Below are 18,313 nucleotides of genomic sequence, written 5' to 3'. Positions count from 1 at the left end.
CACTGCTGCCCGTGGCAACAAATTCCATAGATTCACCACCCTCTGACTAAAAAAATTTCTTCGCATTTCTGTTCTGAATGGGCGCCCTTCAATCCTTAAGTCATGCCCTCTCGTACTAGACTTCCCCATCATGGGAAACAACTTTGCCACATCCACTCTGTCCATGCCTTTCAACATTTGAAATGTTTCTATGAGGTCTCCCCTCATTCTTCTAAACTCCAAGGAATACAGTCCAAGAGCGGACAAACGTTCCTCATATGTTAACCCTCTCATTCCCGGAATCATTCTACTGAATCTTCTCTGTACCCTCTCCAATGTCAGCACATCTTTTCTTAAATAAGGAGACCAAAACTGCCCATAGTACTCCAAGTGAGGTCTCACCAGCGCCTTATAGAGCCTCAACATCACATCCCTGCTCCTATACTCTATTCCTCTAGAAATGAATGCCAACATTGCATTTACCTTCTTCACTACCGACTCAATCTGGAGGTTAACTTTAAGGGTATCCTGTACAAGGACTCCCAAGTCCCGTTGCATCTCAGAACTTTGAATTCTTTTCCCATTTAAATAATAGTCTGCCCGTTTATTGTTTCTGCCAAAGTGTATAACCATACACTTTCCAACATTGTACTTCATTTGCCACTTTGCCCATTTTTCCAATCTATCCAAGTCTCTCTGCAGACCCTCCGTTTCCTCAGCACTACCAGCCCCTCCACCTATCTTCGTATTGTCAGCAAACTTAGCCACAAAGCCATCTATTCCATAATCCAAATCGTTGATGTACAATGTAAAAAGAAGTGGCCCCAACACGGACCCCTGTGGAACACCACTGGTAACCGGCAGCCAACCAGAATAGGATCCCTTTATTCCCACTCTCTGTTTCCTGCCAATCAGCCAACGCTCTATCCACGTATGTAACTTTCCCGTAATTCCATGGGCTCTTATCTTGTTAAGTAGCCTCATGTGTGGCACCTTGTCAAAGGCCTTCTGAAAATCCAAATATACAACATCTACTGCATCTCCCTTGTCTAGCCTATCGTTGAACATATCATTGATTAGTTTATAAGTTCTTTCAATTTTGTTGCATTTTGCTATAACAAGGGTATCATTGATGTAACAGACTCAAATTTTAGGGTTTATAGTTAGTAGCACCGTCTTTTCTAAGTTTTGCATAATGGCTTCTGCTCTGAACCCAGAGATGGGTGAACCCATTGGTGTCCCTTTCAGCTGCTTGTAAAGTATGGCGTTAAATTTAAAGTAGGTACATAAGCAGAATTCTACCTGTTTCCATATGCTATCTTTACTTAGTTTCCCATCTTTTGGTTCTTCATTGGGGATTAGTTCTGTTAAGAGTTTCTTTGACCAGGCTAAGATCGATGGAGGTGAACAGAGAGGAGATATCAAAAGTTCATTGTTTCATCATCATCTGTGTGGATGTTGTTCAGTTTGTTCAGGAACTGTTGTGTGTTATTTATTGAATGTTCATATCCTGCTATTGGGTATTGAAGACACTCGCCACATTTCTCTCTCTAAGTTGTAAATGGGGGAACCCAGTAATGATACAATTGGACGTAGGGGTGTTCCTGCTTTGTGGACCTTTGGAAGGCCATATATTGTGCAATGTTAGCATCATTTGCCTTCATTTTCCAATGCTTATCTTTCGCGAGTTGCTGCAGGTCATGAAGCAGGAGATATATTTTGATCACTTATCCCATCTACGCCTCCCATAATTTTATAAATTTCTGTCAGGTCACCCCTTGGCCTCATTTGCATCAAGGAAAACAAGCCTAGTGTATCCAGCGTCTCCCCATAACCAAAGTATTCTAATCCAGAGAACATCCTACTAAATCAGATTCAGATTCAGTTTTATTTATCACGTGTACTGTACATTGAAAAATTGGCCATTTAGATTAGATTAGAATATGAGGACACTCAGTCCTCATTTATTGTCACTTAGAAATGCATGCATTAAGAAATGATACAATCTTCCTCCAGTATGATATCACAGAAACACAAGACAGACCAAGCCTAAAGCTGACAAAAACCACATGATTATAACATATAGTCACAACAGTGCAAAGCAATACCGTAATTTGATAAAGAGCAGACCATGGGCAGGTAAAAAAGAGTCTTGAAGTCCCAATAGCCTCACCATCTCACGCAGATGATAGATGGGAGAAACTCTCCTTGCCATGAACCTCCAGCGCCACAAACTTGCTGATGCAGCACCCTGGAAGCACCTGACCACAGCCGACTCTGAGTCCGTCCGAAAACTTCGAGCCTCCGACCAGCCCTCCAACACTGAGCACCGAGCACCATCTCTGCCAAGCACTTCGACCCCGCCCCAGCCGCCGAGCAACAAGCAAAGCCACTCGCATTGACAACCAGCACATATGAGGACATGTTGAGGACATCACACAGGTGTTGCCGTACATTCAGGCACCAGCATAGCAACAACAACATAACAAAATAAAAACAACTGAACAAGCCCCTTTTCCAACCTTCAACCTACCCACCCATTTACAAATAAATTCAGGCCTGCAACCCCAGGATAGGCCACCTCTGGGCCTCCAGTCATTGGACCTTGACTTTTATACTCACACAGACCTCTGACCCAGGATACTGACCTAGGAATCACTGGTTTCCATCTTTAGAGGCTGCCCACCCAATTTCAGGCCTCAACTTCCAGGCTCACAAGGCCCTGTGACCCTGGGACTCGCACTGGCCTTCGTGCCTCCTGCCCACACAGACCTCTGACCCGGAACTCATCAGCTGAGGATCACTGGTCTCCTCAGTGCCTGCCAACCCAACCTCCAGGATCACTGTCCTTCAACCATGGAGCACTCAGGCTCCAAACACCAGCCCATAACTCGTCATTCACTACCTTTGACCTCTAACTCTCCCTAATCCCTTTCCCAAACCCTAATATGACCCTTAACCTTCTGAGCAGTCCCCAAAACCATCCCAATGAACTTGATGAACCTGAGCTATGACCTTGACAAGCATCGCAGCTTGGTACCATCTTCACTGGTATCACTCCTCTGCACTCTCTTCACCACAATTCCATCCTTCCTTTACTGTGATGACCAGAACTGCATATAATGCTTTAAGTGCAGCCTAATCATTGTTCTGTCAGGTTGCAACATATAGTTGCAAAAAAAAAGGTTGTGAACCCTTTGCAATTTCCTGGTTTTCTGCATTCATAAAATGTGGTCCGATCTTCATCTAAGTCACTGTAATAGACAGGCACAATCTACCTGAACTAATAACACACACACACAAACAATTGTACTTTTTATGTCTTTCTTGAACACATTGTTTAATCATTCACCGTCCAGGCTGGAAAAAGTATGTGAACCCTTGTATCTAATAACTGGTAGAACCTCCCTTAGCAGCAATAACCTCAACCAAATGTTTTCAATAGCTACAGACCAGACTTACAAAACAGCGAGGAGGAATTTTAGATTACTCCTCCATACTGTTTCAGTTTATCAATATTTCTGGGATACCTTGCATGAACTGCCCTCTTCAGGTCATGCCACAGCATCTCATTTGGGTTAAAGTCTGAACTCTAACTTGGCCATTCCAAAACACAGATTTTCTTCTTTTTGAACCATTCTATTGTTGAATTCGGGTCATTGTCTTGGTGCATCATCCAACTTCTACTAAACTGCAGGTGATAGATTGCTAGCCTGACATTCTCCTGTAAAGTGTCTTGATACAATTTTGAATTTATTGTTCCCTCAATGATTGCAAGCTGTCCAGGCCCTGAGGCAGCAAAGCTGCTCCAAACCATGATGCTCCTTCCACCATGCTTCACAGTTGGGATGAGATTTTGGTGTTGGTGTGCAGTGCCCTTTTTCCTCCAAACATAGCAGTGTGCATTTCTGCCAAAAATATTCAACTTTTGTCTCATCTGTCCACAGATGTGTCCCAGAAACATTGTGGAACATCAGGTGATATTTTGCAAATTTGAGACATGCAGCAGTATTTTTTTTTTGGAGAGCAGTGGTTTCCTCTGTGGTGTCCTTCCATGAACACTATTCTTGTTCAGTGTTTTTCTTACAGTGGACACATGAACAGAGACTTTAGCGTGTTCTAGAGATTTCTGCAGGTCTTCTGCTGTTACCCTTGGGTTCTTTTTCACCTCCTTCGGCATTCATTGATTGGAATACCCGACTCCAAATAGCTTTTGTAGAAGGTGTTACCCCAGAGGCTCACGTACTTTTTTGAACCTAGACAGTGATTGATTAAATGGTGTACTCAGTATTGACGAGAAAAGTACAATTGTTTATGTGTTAAGCAGATTGTGTTTGTCTATTGTTGTGAATTAGATGAAGATCAGACCACATTTTATGAGCAACTATTGCAGAAAACCAGGTAATTGCAAAGGGTTCACAAACTTTTTCTTGCAACTATATTTTACCAACTCTTATATTCTCTGCCCCGATCTTTGAAGGCAAGCACATCATATGCCTTCTTCACATCTTATTGATTTGTTCTGTCACATTCACAAAACTACGGACTTGGACTCTTAGGTCTCTCTGTTCATCAACATTTCTGAATGCCCTACCAATTACTGAGTATGTCTTATCCCCGTTTGACTTAAAAACAAAAATGTTTTCCCTGTTTTAAATCAATTTTTAAAAAAAGCAAAGCTGAAGCAAAAACTTACTTGGGGTTTGCCTATATTAAAGCTGCATCATCACATAGAGATTTCTGATATTTTATGGTGATAAAAGTGATCAGACTTGGTAAATATGAGAAATATTTTAATATAAAGTAATAATGGATATTATGAACATCCAATCTGGTGTACAGACCTTCCTCTGAGAAATACAATATCTATAGCTGATTTCTCAATGTCGGAAATGTCTGTTTTCTATAATAAACCATATTGTATTACTCTACGTAATAATAGTAACTTATTGAACGAGTACTTTTCATGCAAACAACGTAGTTCAAAGTGCTTTACAATGGAATAAAGTGCAAGGTTGAATAAATAGGTGTTGAGCTAGTGTTTAAAAATGTCAATTGATCCTGCATCCCTTATAGTTTTAGGTTTTGAGTTCCACAGTTTAAGAGCGTAGTTCAAAAAAGCTGACCTGCCAATTATCTTTTGAGAGTGATTGTTGAAACTTAAGAGATCAGCAGAAAAAGTCCTGGGGGTTCGAACAGGATTATAAAAATGAAATCGATTCTGTGTTGTACTTTGGTCCCAGACCATTGAGAGATTTAAAAACAGAACTTTAAAATCAAGATACAGGAAGCCAATGCAGAGTAGTTGGGATTGGAATGATATGCTCATTCTTCCTGGTTTTAGTTTATACTTTGCTAACAAAGTATACACTTTGCTTCTTTCATTTCACTGAATAATCACCTTAACACTACCTGTAATTAAACTAATGAAGCATATGCTGTATCCACTCATTAATGAATGGAAAAATATTTCATTATTGTTATTATTATTGTTACTATGTTTAAAATTACTGTAAAATAGATGGAAGAACTTGCTTAAAGTCATATTTCTGTAAGTCATGTCATCTGTGATCCCGGGAGCCCTTGTGTTTGCTTCATGTGTTGCCATAAGCTTTTAGGTTTTAGACCAGGGTGTGTTGTGAACTTAAATATGATTGATTACAATTGAATATGAAGGCAAGTTTCCAGAGCTGAAGAATTTACTGTTTAACTCAATGTTTTTTTAAGTTCATATAGAAGGACCTAGTTGTCCCAAACATTTGGCTTGCATTAATTGCAAAATATCACTTATGCTGTCTCATTCTGTTTACGAATATCATATGATGGGATAACAAAAGCATGCTATCAACAATATTTTACATTTCCGTTGGATTTTTTCCAATTTTTTTTCAAGATGTGGTTGTCACTAGCAACACTAATATTTATTTCCCATCCCCATGCCCATGCCTGGTGATGATCTACTTTATTTAAGTACTAAATTCTTTTGAATGAAGCTGCTTATATGATGATTAAGGCAGAAAACTCCAGGAGTTCAACCCAACTATGCCGAAGGAATGGTGGTATATTTTCAAATCAGAAAGGTGTGCAACTTGGAGAATTTGAAGCTCATGGTGTCCCCAGCACCCATTGTTCATAGAGTATGTTTATTCAAAGCAATGCATTTACTATACTTGCATAGCATTTTGCAGAATTAGGCCTGTCAAATATTTTGTAAATTATTTAGAACTTATACATTTGGATGGATTTTGCCAAATGCCATCATCGATAGTGGATAGGGCAACTACACTGTTGCAGCTTATGATTCCGTTCCTGTTCATAATAGCTTGTCAGTAGAGCACAGAAGTTTGTGTCAGCGTGACGCCTTATTTGAATGCTGACAGCAACCTGCATGTCTGAACTGACTGTCTAGCAGCAGTTTGTACAAATGGCTCCTGAAAAGAGGTTAAAAAAAAACTGTACTGTACTGGTCTAGAAGAATATCATTGGAACATACAAAACTCAAAAAAGGCTAGATGAGATAGATACAGAAATGATATTTCTTCTGCCTGTGGTGCCTCAGAGTAGTGAGTGAACTGTTTAGGGCTGTAGTGAGAAGAATTTTATCCACGCAGGCTAGTGATTCATTGGAATTCTTTGCTCAAAGGGGCTGTAGGAGCTCGGTTGCTGATTAGATTCATGAAAGAGATAGTAGGTAAAGTGGATTCCAGTTAATTAGGCCATTGGTTAATCAGGGCAGCTGTTTATTTGTAATAACTCTTAAAGAACAAAAACTAAATTGAGAAAATAGCCAGGATTCCCTTCATTTATGCCAAACATTTATATGGCATTAGAGCTGGCTAGTGGCATTGTGATAAAAGATCATCCTTGATCTTATTGATTGGAAGGACAGGCCTACTCCAATATGAATCTCATATGTTCTATTTCATTCATATATTTATCCTTCAGCCTCTTTCCACCAACCCCTGCCACACTCGCCAGCTTGAACCTCCAGTCTGAACCAATCGAAGCACTCCCTCCTCACTGCCTTCCATGAACTCCTATGAGGCCAGGCCTGATCCCTTACAACTCCAAGTGCCATTCTTCCTCAATTTCCCATTAAGCATCAGGTCTTGATATTCCTCTGATTCTTCAAAACTGTCAGCTGCCATTTTTTCTGTGCATCTCAGTGACCTACCATTATCCCGTTCCTGAAGTCACTACACTGCCAGACTTTCCCCTTTGGCTTTATCTCATCACTAGCTGCAATTTTCCATTCTCCATTTCATGTTTATGTCCCACCAACTATGTTTCATTTTATATTTGTTTTAAAATCTGTCTTTTATATTCCTACCAAGCTCAGGATCAGGAAGAAATACTGGATATCATAATTTTGAAAACAGGCAATACCAAGAGTGGTTTTAGTGGAGAGCCAATCAGAGCAATGGTCCAAGCCACCCCGTAGCTGCATTATTGTAGTATACCTGTCATGGTGCATGAAAATTTCTAGACATGTATGTCTTAAATTGAGAAATAATAAGCCTGATGTAAATTGTGAAGGAGAATGTGCTTCAAATTAAAATTAAGTTTCTTCTGGTTTCAGATTAAATGTTATGAATGGGCCATAACATGATATATCTTTGACAACAGGGAAAAAAGAACATAAGCAGTATATTTCATCACTGACTAAAAATATAGTCCCATTGACAGTAAGGTTTTTGTGTCTGTTTCCTTGCTGACTAGCTCCATAGCTGTCTTTGGATCCTTGAATATTGAATTTTGTCCCAGCAAATGGAAATTTTAGGTATTCCTATGCAGAGGGGGAGATTTCTACCTCTCTAAACACTTAGTTAAGCCAAGGAGATTGCAAAATACTTGCCTGAGAAACAAACTTGTAAGCAGTTTGATGAATCTTAAAGTGAATGTATGGGTAATATTAGATTAGATTAGATTAGATTATGAGAACACTCAGTCCTCGTTTATTATCATTTAGAAATGCATGCATGCATTAAGAAATGATACAATGTTCCTCCAGAGTGATATCACAGAAAAACAGGGCAAACCAAAGACTAACACTGACAGAACCACGTAATTATAACATATAGTTACAGCAGTGCAAAGCAATACCATAATTTGATAAAGAGCAGACCATTGCACAGTGAAAGAAAGTCTCAAAGTCACGATCGACTCCCGAGTCCCCGATAGCAGGCGGCAAAAGGGAGAAACTCCCTGCCATAAACCTCCAGGCACCAACAACAGCCGATGCATTGGAAGCACCCGACCACAGCTGACACTGAGTCCATCCATCCGAAAACTTCGAGCCTCTGACCAGCCCCTCCGATACAGCCTCCTGAGCGCCATCCTCTGCCGAGCGCCTTTGGCCTCGTCCCGGCCACTGAAACAAGCAAAGCCGAGGTTTCAGGGCCTTCTCCTCCAGAGATTCCGGACCACACAGTAACAGCGGCAGTGAAGCAGGCATTTCAGAAGTTTCTCCAGATGTTCCTCTGTACTCTCACGTCTGTCTCCATCAAATCAGAATTGTGCATGGTCCCCTACTTGACACATAACAAATATCATTCACCGGAGTGGGCCGTCACGCCACCATCTTCTTCTCCTCCTAATATGATACCAACTCTACATGGTGTAAGGCTTTGCATTCTGTGGAAGCTCTTTTTTGTTTTGCTCTGGAATAAGTCTTGAATAATGGTTTTAATGACAATGTAATGTTAAATATATGTGCAAACTGAAAATCTTCTTCTATTCATATTAAACCTATGCTATGAAACCTTAAGAATTTTCAGCTATTAGAAATTGAAGGTAAAAAGAGAAGCAACTGTAAAATTATTTTTATACTGTGACACTGTTTAAATTAACATGAAATCAATGGAAACTAATGAGCATGTGGGCTCAGAAATGGCCAGAGTGCAAATTAAATATTTGGTCTTATACTTACTGCAAGGTTCAGGAAGAGAAAATTGCTTAACAGGTGGGATTGAAAAGTTTTTACACATTGGATATGTAATTTATACATTTTGGAAATTCATGACCATATTTATTTGCTGTTGACAGAGGCCAGTATATTTTGTACAAAGAAGGGGATGTAAATCAACCTATGATAAAAGATCGAGAATGGAAGAATAGTGCATTCAACTTTGATAGTGTTCCCTCTGCTATGATGGCCCTGTTCACTGTATCTACTTTTGAAGGCTGGCCACAGTAAGTACCATATTGTTTGCATACGTTGCTGAAAATTGAGTTACCAATTAATCTAAGTGATTGATACTTATTTTTTTATTCCATTTGATGAAGAAATAATCTGACATAAACATTAATGCTGGAAATAATGATGGGTATGTTGCCCATGTAGCAATGGTAACTGCCACTTATATATGGACTTTTATAAAGGATTCCAAGGAGCATATCAAACTCATAAACAAGAAAACCATTATATATGTTACAGCTGCACATGAAATTTATAGTGTTTGACATCAGCAACTGGATTTTAAGTAACTCTAAGTAACAAGAATATGATCAGATTGAATTAGAACACATTGCTTATTCTTTTAGTTTATGTTACCGAGTAAATGACAGGAACTATCTGAAGGAAATAAAAAATGACTGTACTTTGTAGCGTAATTAATAGGACTGCTACCTTATGGCTCCGACAACTAGCATTTAATCCTGACCTCCAGCAGTGATTGTATGGAATGTGTACTTTCTCCCTGTGACTATTTATCTCCACCCCTTCCTGTTTTCCATGAGGATCACTCTCTCTGTGACTCCCCGGTCCCTCTAGCTCCTCGGACAGTCTCCCTGCAACCGTAGGAGGTGTAACACCTATCCCTACACCTCACCACCATTCATGACCCTAAAGAGCCCTGCCTGGTGAGGTAGACAGTCACAAGCAAATCATTCAGCCTCGTTTATTGCCTTTGATGCTCCTTATGTGGCCTTGTCCTCCCTGAGGAGACGAGGCATAAGCTAGATGGCCATTTTGGCCATGTAGCTGGGCTCAGTTTGCCATGATCATCTGGAGCTCCCGGTGGGTAACCATTTTAATTCTCCTCCCCATTTGCACACCAACATATCTGCCCTTAGCCTTCTCCACTACCAGGATGAGGATAAATGTAAAGTAGAGGAAACGCTTATAGTCCACCTGGATAGTCTACAATCTGATGGCATAAATATCAAATTCTCCAGTTTCAGGTAACCTGTTCCCATTTTGTCCCTTTCCTCTCTCCTCTAGATACCCAATTCTTTGTATCCTTACCCCATTCCTATCACCCTTTCTTTCTCTTCCTCTACCCATTCCATCTGCCCATCACTCTTGCATTCCATCCACCAGTTCACTTCCCCCATTCCCATCTCCTTCCCATCCTCCCTTACTTGATTCCATGCTCCAGCTTCTCTCCTATCAGGTTCTAACATCTTCCGCACTTTGCTCCCTCCACCTATCTTGCCTCCCATCTTCTGTTACTATTTCCACTCTCCCCTCCTCCAAGTGCCTACCATCGCTCCTCACCTGAATCCACCTCTTGCTTACCAGCTCCATTCATTCCTTTCACCTCTTTATACTAGCTATCTCTCCTCTACCTTCAGACCTTGAAATGTCTTCAGTACCCTTCCACAGACGCTCCTGACCCACTGAACTCCTCCAGCAACATGTTTGTTTGCTCCAGATTCCAGCATCTACAGTCTGTTGTGTCGCATTCGTTCCTATTGTTGTCCCTACTGATAGAGATCGTATTAAACTCTTCATTCCTTTTCACTGCAATTAGCACTACTTAAGAAAAAGGAAAGGGAGAACACAGAGTATAGACCAGTTAGACTGATGTCAATAGCTGGGAAGATGCTGAAAGTTAGTATTAAGAAAGTGGTAATAGGACTTTCAGAAAATAATGTTGAGCGGAGTCAACATGAATTTATGAAGAGAAAACCCATTGGTATTTTTGAGGCTATAACTAGTAGGTTAGATAAAGGCAAATAAATTGATATGTATCTGAATATTCAGCAGCTCTTTGATAAGGTACAGGAAATCATTAAGCAGCATGCACGTTGTTAGCAGTATATACTGATACGGATTGTGGGTAAGTTCATGAATAGAAAAGAGAGTGGGAATAAACAGGTTAATTACATTTTGGGAAGATGTGACCATTGGATTGCTGTATGGATGCAAACATTCCAATTATATAGATTCTCAGTGAAATCGCATACTGGGGTATTGTGTCCTGGTCTGGTCTCCCAATCTAAGGAGTTGAATTGAGGGAGTACAATAAATGTTTACCAGATTCATTCCTGAGATGATGAGCGTCATAAGTTCAGAGATAAGTAATTGGTCCCGTATTTTCATGCATTTCAAAAAATGAGAGGTGATTTCAGTAAAGTGTCCAAACTTCTTGCTGTGCTTAAGAGAGTGAATGTTTAGATGATATTTCTGATGGTAATCATAGTATCAAAGTGCCATTCAGGATACAGGTGATGAAAATTATTTTTAGTTTAATTTCCCAAGAGAACTGTGGGGACCTAGTTGTTGATTATACTTTCGAAAAAGACTGATAGATTTTTAGATTTTTTTTAAATGGTGGAGCAGAAACAGGGGTTGAATGACCTACTCCTGCTTCTATTTCTTCCATTCCTTATTAATTCTGACATGCTTTTTGTGTCCTTTAATCTGAACACAGATCCAAAATGCATATTAAACATGATTGTTCTTTCAGTTGTCCCACTATTAATACCATCACCTCAGCTTTTAAGGGACAGATACCTACCGTACTGTGCAGAAGTCTTAGGCACATGTAAGACATTTTGTAAAGCAAAGATGCTTTCAAAAATAATGAAAAGTTTCTAAATGTCAAAAAAACTATAAAGAGCAGTAAACAAAAAAATTAAATCAAATCAATATTTGATGTGACCACCCTTTGCTTTTAAAAGTGCATCATTTCTCTTAGATACACTGTTATGCAATTGTTTAAGAAGATCAGTGGCAGGTTGTTCCAAGCATCTAGGAGATCTTGCTACAGTTCTTCTGCAGACTTCGGATGTTTTGCTTGATTCTGTCTCTCCAGGTAATCCCAGACAGCCTCAATGATGTTGAGATCAGGACTCTGCGGAGGCCATACCATCTGAATCTAAACTGAAAAAAAAAGTTAGGGTGTCTGAGACTTTTGCACAGTACTGTTCTGCCGCGGCTCTTCTTTTGAATAGTTCCAGAAGATCTAACAATTTGTTTTAATTTTACATCTTAGTTTTCACTAATATTCTACATTTCCTGCTTTCTGAACTAACTAGACCATAAGACCATAGGAACAGAATTAAGCCATTCAGCCCATTGTGTCTACACTGCCATTCCATCATGGCTGATTTATTATCTCTCAACTCCATTCCTCCTGCCTTCTCTCTGTAACATTTGATGCCTTGACTAATCAAGAACCTATCAACCTCTGTGTTAAATATACTCGATGACCTGGCTTCCAAAGTCATCTATGGCAAAGAATTCCACAGATTCACTATCTCTGGCTAAAGAAATCTCTCCTCATCTCTGTTCTAAATGAACGTCCCTCTATTTATGAGGCTGTGTCCTCTTGTTCTAGACCCAATCACTATTGGAAACATCGACTTTCAATATCCCATAAGTTTCGATAAGATCCCCCAACCACATTCTTCTAAACTCCAGTGAGTATAGGCCCAGAGCCATCAAATCCTCCTCATACATTAACCCTTTCATTCCTGGAATCATTCTCATGAACCTCCTTAGTCACTGGAAACCAGAAAAGGCACCCTTTATTCACACTTCTTGCCTCTTGCCAGTTAGCCAATCTTCTATCCATGCAAGTATCCTGTAAGACCATGGGCTCTGATCTTGTTAAGCAGCCTCATGTGTAGCACTTTGTCAAATATGTTCTGAAAACCTAAGTAAACAGACGAAGGGTCTCGGCCTGAAACGTCGACTGCGCCTCTTCCTATAGATGCTGCTTGGCCTGCTGCGTTCACCAGCAACTTTGATGTATGTTGCTTGAATTTCCAGCATCTGCAGAATTCCTGTTGTTAGCATCCACTATCTCACCTTTGTCCATCTTCCCAGTTATTTCATCAAAAAATTCCAACAGATTTGTCAGGCAAGATTTCCCCTTAAAGAGACCATGCTGGCTTTGACCTATTTCATCAAGTGCCTCCAAGTACACCAAAATCTCATCCTTACTAATGAACTCCAGCATCTTCCCAACCACTTAAGTTAGACTAACTAGCCTATAATTTTCTTTCTTCTGCTTCCCTCCCTTCTTAAAGAGTGGAGTGACGTTTGCAATTTTCCAGTCCTCTGGAACCATTCCAGAATCTAGTGATTCTTCAAAGATCATCATTAATGCCCCACAATCTCTTCAGCCACCTCCTTCAGAACCCTGGGGTGTAGTTCATCTGGTTCAGGTGACTTACCTAACTTCAGCTTCCCAAGCACCTTCTCAAGAGTAATCGCAACTACACTCATTTCTGTCCCATGATACTCTCGAATTTCTAGTATTCTGCTGGTGTCTTCCACTGCAAAGACTGACGTAAAATACTTGTTAAGTTCATCCACCATTTCTTTTTCCCCCAGTACTACCTCTCCAGTGTCATTTTCTAGCAGTCCAATATACACTCTCACCTTTTCTTTTACTCCTTGTGTATCCCTCGCTTTTCCAGTTCTGACAAAGGGTTGCAGACCCAAATGTTGACTGTTCCTTTTTTCCACTGATGCTGCTTGATCTGCAAAGTTTTTCCAGTATCTTGTGTTCTTGTTCCATTTACTAGTCCCTGCATTCATAGTTAAAGAATATATTTTTGCTTTCTGTGCTTCACAATAACACCTCCATACCTACCACATCCTGAGAAAAATAGAACTCTGCACTGAATTCCCCGCTCATGTGATCCCTACTAATATCTTGGAGGGCAGTGCAAATTCAAAAGAATTGACATAGAATCATCCAGGAAATTTCCCAAATAAAAAATAACCAACAATCTGATCGTTTTAGAAGCTTTAGTAAGTTCAATTTCAGTCTTAAATACACCCAATGACTTGACAAAACAGCCCTCTGAGGCAACAAATTCCATAGCTCCATCACCCCCTAGCTGAAGAAGTTCCTCATTTCAGTTTTAAAGAGACACCCCTTTATTCTGAGGCTGTGCCCTCAGACCCTAGACTTTCACACTACTGGAAACATCCTCTCTATGCCAACTTCATCCAGGCCTTTCAGTATCTAGTAGTACTCTCCTCATCCATTTGAACTCCATTGAGTACAGATCCAGATCCATCGAACATCACTACGTCATTCACTACTAGGATCATTCTTGTGAACCTCCTCTGAATTCCCTCCAGAGTCAGCACATCTTTTCTTAAATACAGGACCTAAGATTGTTCGCAATATTCCAAATATGGTCTAATCAATACCTTATAAAATCTTTGCACTATGTCCTTGCTTTATATTCTACTCCCCTGAATATGAATGTCAATCTTGCATGTATCTTCTTTACGATCAACGCAAGTTCATCTCTAGGGTATACTGAACCAGGATCCCAAGTCACTTTCCCTCTCTGATTTCTGAATTTTTTCCCCCATTTAGAAAAATCCAATAGGTATTTCCATTAATCTCTTCATTTCTCACCTAATACACAATTCATAAGAACATAAAAACATAAGAAATAGGAACAGGAGTCGGTCATCTGGTCATCGAATCTGATCCACCATTCTATAAGATCATGGCTAATCTGGACGCGGACTCAACTCCACTTGCCTTCCTTTTCCCCGTAACCCTTATTTCTCTTGCAATGCAAGAATCTAACTACCTGTGACTTAAACAATGGAAAACAATCTTTCCTTATAACTCAGGTTCTCCAGACCTGGCACATCCTTGTAAATTTTTCTCTGTACTCTTTCAACCTTATTTACATCTTTCCTGTAGGTAGGTGACCAGAACTGCACACAATACTCCAAATTAGTCCTTACCAATGTCTCATACAACTTCAACATAACATCCCATATCCTGTACAGAATACTTTGAATTATGAAGACCAATGTGCCAGTAGCTTTCCTTACAACCACTTTCAATGAATTATGGATCTGTATTTCCCTGATCCGTTTGTTCCAAAGCATTCCTCAATACCCTACCCCATGAAGGGGAGAAATGCTAGATGCCTTCCAGAAGGTACCTACAATTTTTACCTATTAACATTCCTTCCCCCACCACCCACATCTGGTCAACACAAAAGAGTATTTCTGAAAGGGTAAGAGTTTTTAAAAAGTTATAAGAAAGTAAAATGATAAAGTAAAGTTTTATATAGTTACAATTAAACATTTGCATATTTTCCCATCTTATGCACGCAGGTTGCTTTATCGAGCTATTGATTCTCATACAGAGGATACTGGTCCCATTTACAACTACAGAGTGGAGATATCCATATTTTTCATTATTTATATCATTGTTATTGCCTTCTTCATGATGAATATCTTCGTGGGTTTCGTCATTGTCACATTTCAGGAACAGGGAGAACAAGAATACAAAAACTGTGAGCTGGACAAAAATCAGGTGAAGTATATAATAGAAGTTGGAGTCATAATTTAACAAAATGACTTTGTTAGTTACTGACATTTAATTAACAATTAATTATATCATTACTGTTCAATTGTTTCTGGTAAATATTTCTGCAAGTAAATTGGCATCATTGGTAAGTTATAATTACTCCAGAAAACATACAGGTTGCAGTCAGTTAGCTGATCTGAAATTTAAGCATCTCATCTGGATGATGAATGATACTCATCCAATGCCTTTAAAGATACAAAAATGAGATTGCTCCTCACTGACAGGCAGTGTGACCACAGGGGATTATCCACTATCTAAACTATTCCCATCTGTTTAATTTGCTTTTAAGGGACCAGCATTCCCTACTGTATGAGCAGAGTGACCACAACCAGGAAGAATGCTCTTGGACTGTTCTAGCATAGATTGAGACAGATATGCTGGATGTACAAGTTCATAGTTGCCACAGTGTGATTAACAGGATTAAAAAAGCCAAATACTTCTTGGAAACTCAGAATCTAAATAGAAAGGAACAAGTTCTTAAACCACACTTTCATAAATCACTTATAAAACCCAGATTCAGATTATTTATTACACGTACATTGAAATGTAACATTTGCGTTAACAAACAATGCAGTCTAGGGATGCACTGGGAGCAGCATGCAAGTGTCACCAAACACTCTGGAGTCAAATTAGCATGTCCACAATGTTCATCAGAACAATGCATACTTAGATAATAAATTTACTTTGTATTTTGAACACGAGCAACAGCAACAACAAAGCATGCCCTTTCCTGGCCTTGCTCCCACCCATTGACTCACACACACACACGTCTCTAACCCCAGGACAGGCCATCCCTGGGCTTCTGACCTCAGGTCCTTGTCTCCAGATTCTCAGACTCACAGACATCGGACCTCCAACCTCTAGTTCCTGGCCCATACTTGCAGACATCGGACCCTTGACTTCTGCTGGATCTACTCTCCTTAAGTGCTTTGATTTCAGATGGATTTCCATCACTCATTTTTGCATTTGTTTAGTAAGTTTTGGGCAGTGTCGATTTTCTGACCAGGCCTTTTACTTCACATGAATAGTTGCTACTTTCTCTTAATTGAGAGCAATTATTTGTAATTCTTCCCTAAAATCACCATGGCAATCACTTTGCAACTGTTGCTTTGGAAATAAAATGTGATGTTTCATTGGGGTAAATATACATGAAAATCATTAGGCTTCAGTTCCAGGGGAAAGTAATTGAAAAACATAAGTAGTGGGAAGGAAGTCTTTCTGGGCAATGTGTAAAATTGCGCTCCTGTTATGTATCTTGGCATCTAGTCAATGTCAATTAAAGTGACTGTCAGATTGGCACAATACAGACAGTCTATATGATATTGCCTATTTCGTACACCTAGGGACAATTTCTACTCAATTAAGTTAAAACTATAATGAAGCTCGACCAGACAACTTTTAAAGTATGGTGCAATATGCTGATCTCCTTATTTTGGAAAGCGCTAGAATTACTGGCAAACGTGCAAAATATATTTTAAAGCATTATCCAAAAACTAACAGATTGTTACTATCAGGCAAGACAGAACAAGCTGAGGATCATTTCAACATGTTATCCTCAAATTTGAAATAATTTTTAAAACAACAAAGCATTTTGCGAGAGTAGACATAGGGAATGTTGAATAGAAATTCTCTCCAAGGACAATATTTTTCTGAATGGTAAGAGTGAATTTTATCAAGAACCAAAATGGTAAATGTAATTGTGTGCTATATGCACAAATAATGCATTTCCAGTAACGTACACTCATGTAGGCCACTGGGCATACATTTACGTACCATTTAAGTGAAATTTTTCTACATGAACAATGACTACAAAGAAACAGATCATCAGAGAGAAGTTGAAGGCATTGACATTTCTAAAGAGAGCTTCTTTTCATAAATCTTCACACCAACTATATTCAAACCCTCCCTAATGATATCATATGGCTCCTCTGATCACTTACTCAATGCCTCGCTGAACCTCTCTTCAGCTAAGTCCGCCACTTATTATCCTTTTAGCTCCACCAAAGTCCATTCCCGCCACCGACCATGATTATTTCACCATTTCACTCTACCTCCTATTCTCCACACAAAACACAACCCCAATCTTCTGTCAACAAATTTCATCAACTATCAGCAACAGGGGGAGAAAAATGGGGAATATTTTCATGGGTAATACTAATTCTGCACAATGTTTTATGGCTTATGCCCAGTCAAACATCAGAACCTCATACTAGCAGAGTTCTTCCATAAAATATCTGCAATGTATGGTCTGTTCCATTAAAGGATTTCTAGGTTGTTTTCTCCATTGTGGATTTCTAGAACTCGAGATCATAATCTTAAGATAGCCAATGCTAACCTGTAAAATAGAGTGGCTGAAGAGAATTTTAAGAGAAGGTGGGTTCTATGTGAGGGAGAAAGGAAATGTGCAGAAAAGTGAAGCAGAATGGAAGAAGCTTCATGTGGAACATAAAAACTGGCTAATTTCTGTTAGACCAAACAGTCACTTTCTGTTGAATAACTTGGCTATATGAATTGTTTTCACATATCAGTACATTTGTGTAGATTTTTGATTTTGAAGCAAAATTTCAAAAACAAAAATGATTTTAAACATGTGACCAACATTTTCAAAGCTGTACCACATTTTCAGGTTTAATTGTTGTTGACGCTTTCATCTACTTTTGATACCAGGTAAATATTTTATAGATAAGGTGTAAAATATAATATTTAAAATAAAGATTGGTATTTCTTTAGAATTTTTTACAATACAG

The 18,313-nt window shown here is 39.4% G+C and overlaps 1 protein-coding gene across 2 annotated transcripts in view; it reads left to right on the top strand.

Moving 5' to 3' along the window:
• Positions 1 to 18,313, top strand: part of cacna1c (calcium channel, voltage-dependent, L type, alpha 1C subunit) — a 669,326-nt gene that overhangs the window by 490,052 nt on the left and 160,961 nt on the right. For both annotated transcript variants that reach the window (XM_063058026.1, XM_063058027.1), the window contains 2 exons: positions 9,025 to 9,171; positions 15,311 to 15,512. In XM_063058026.1, coding sequence (XP_062914096.1) covers positions 9,025 to 9,171; positions 15,311 to 15,512 — 349 coding nt within the window. The remainder of the gene's footprint in view (positions 1 to 9,024; positions 9,172 to 15,310; positions 15,513 to 18,313) is intronic.

This window comes from Mobula hypostoma, chromosome 9 (assembly GCF_963921235.1).
Source record: "Mobula hypostoma chromosome 9, sMobHyp1.1, whole genome shotgun sequence".
Taxonomy (NCBI): domain Eukaryota; kingdom Metazoa; phylum Chordata; class Chondrichthyes; order Myliobatiformes; family Myliobatidae; genus Mobula; species Mobula hypostoma.
This window is presented reverse-complemented; position numbering and strand designations above follow the sequence as displayed.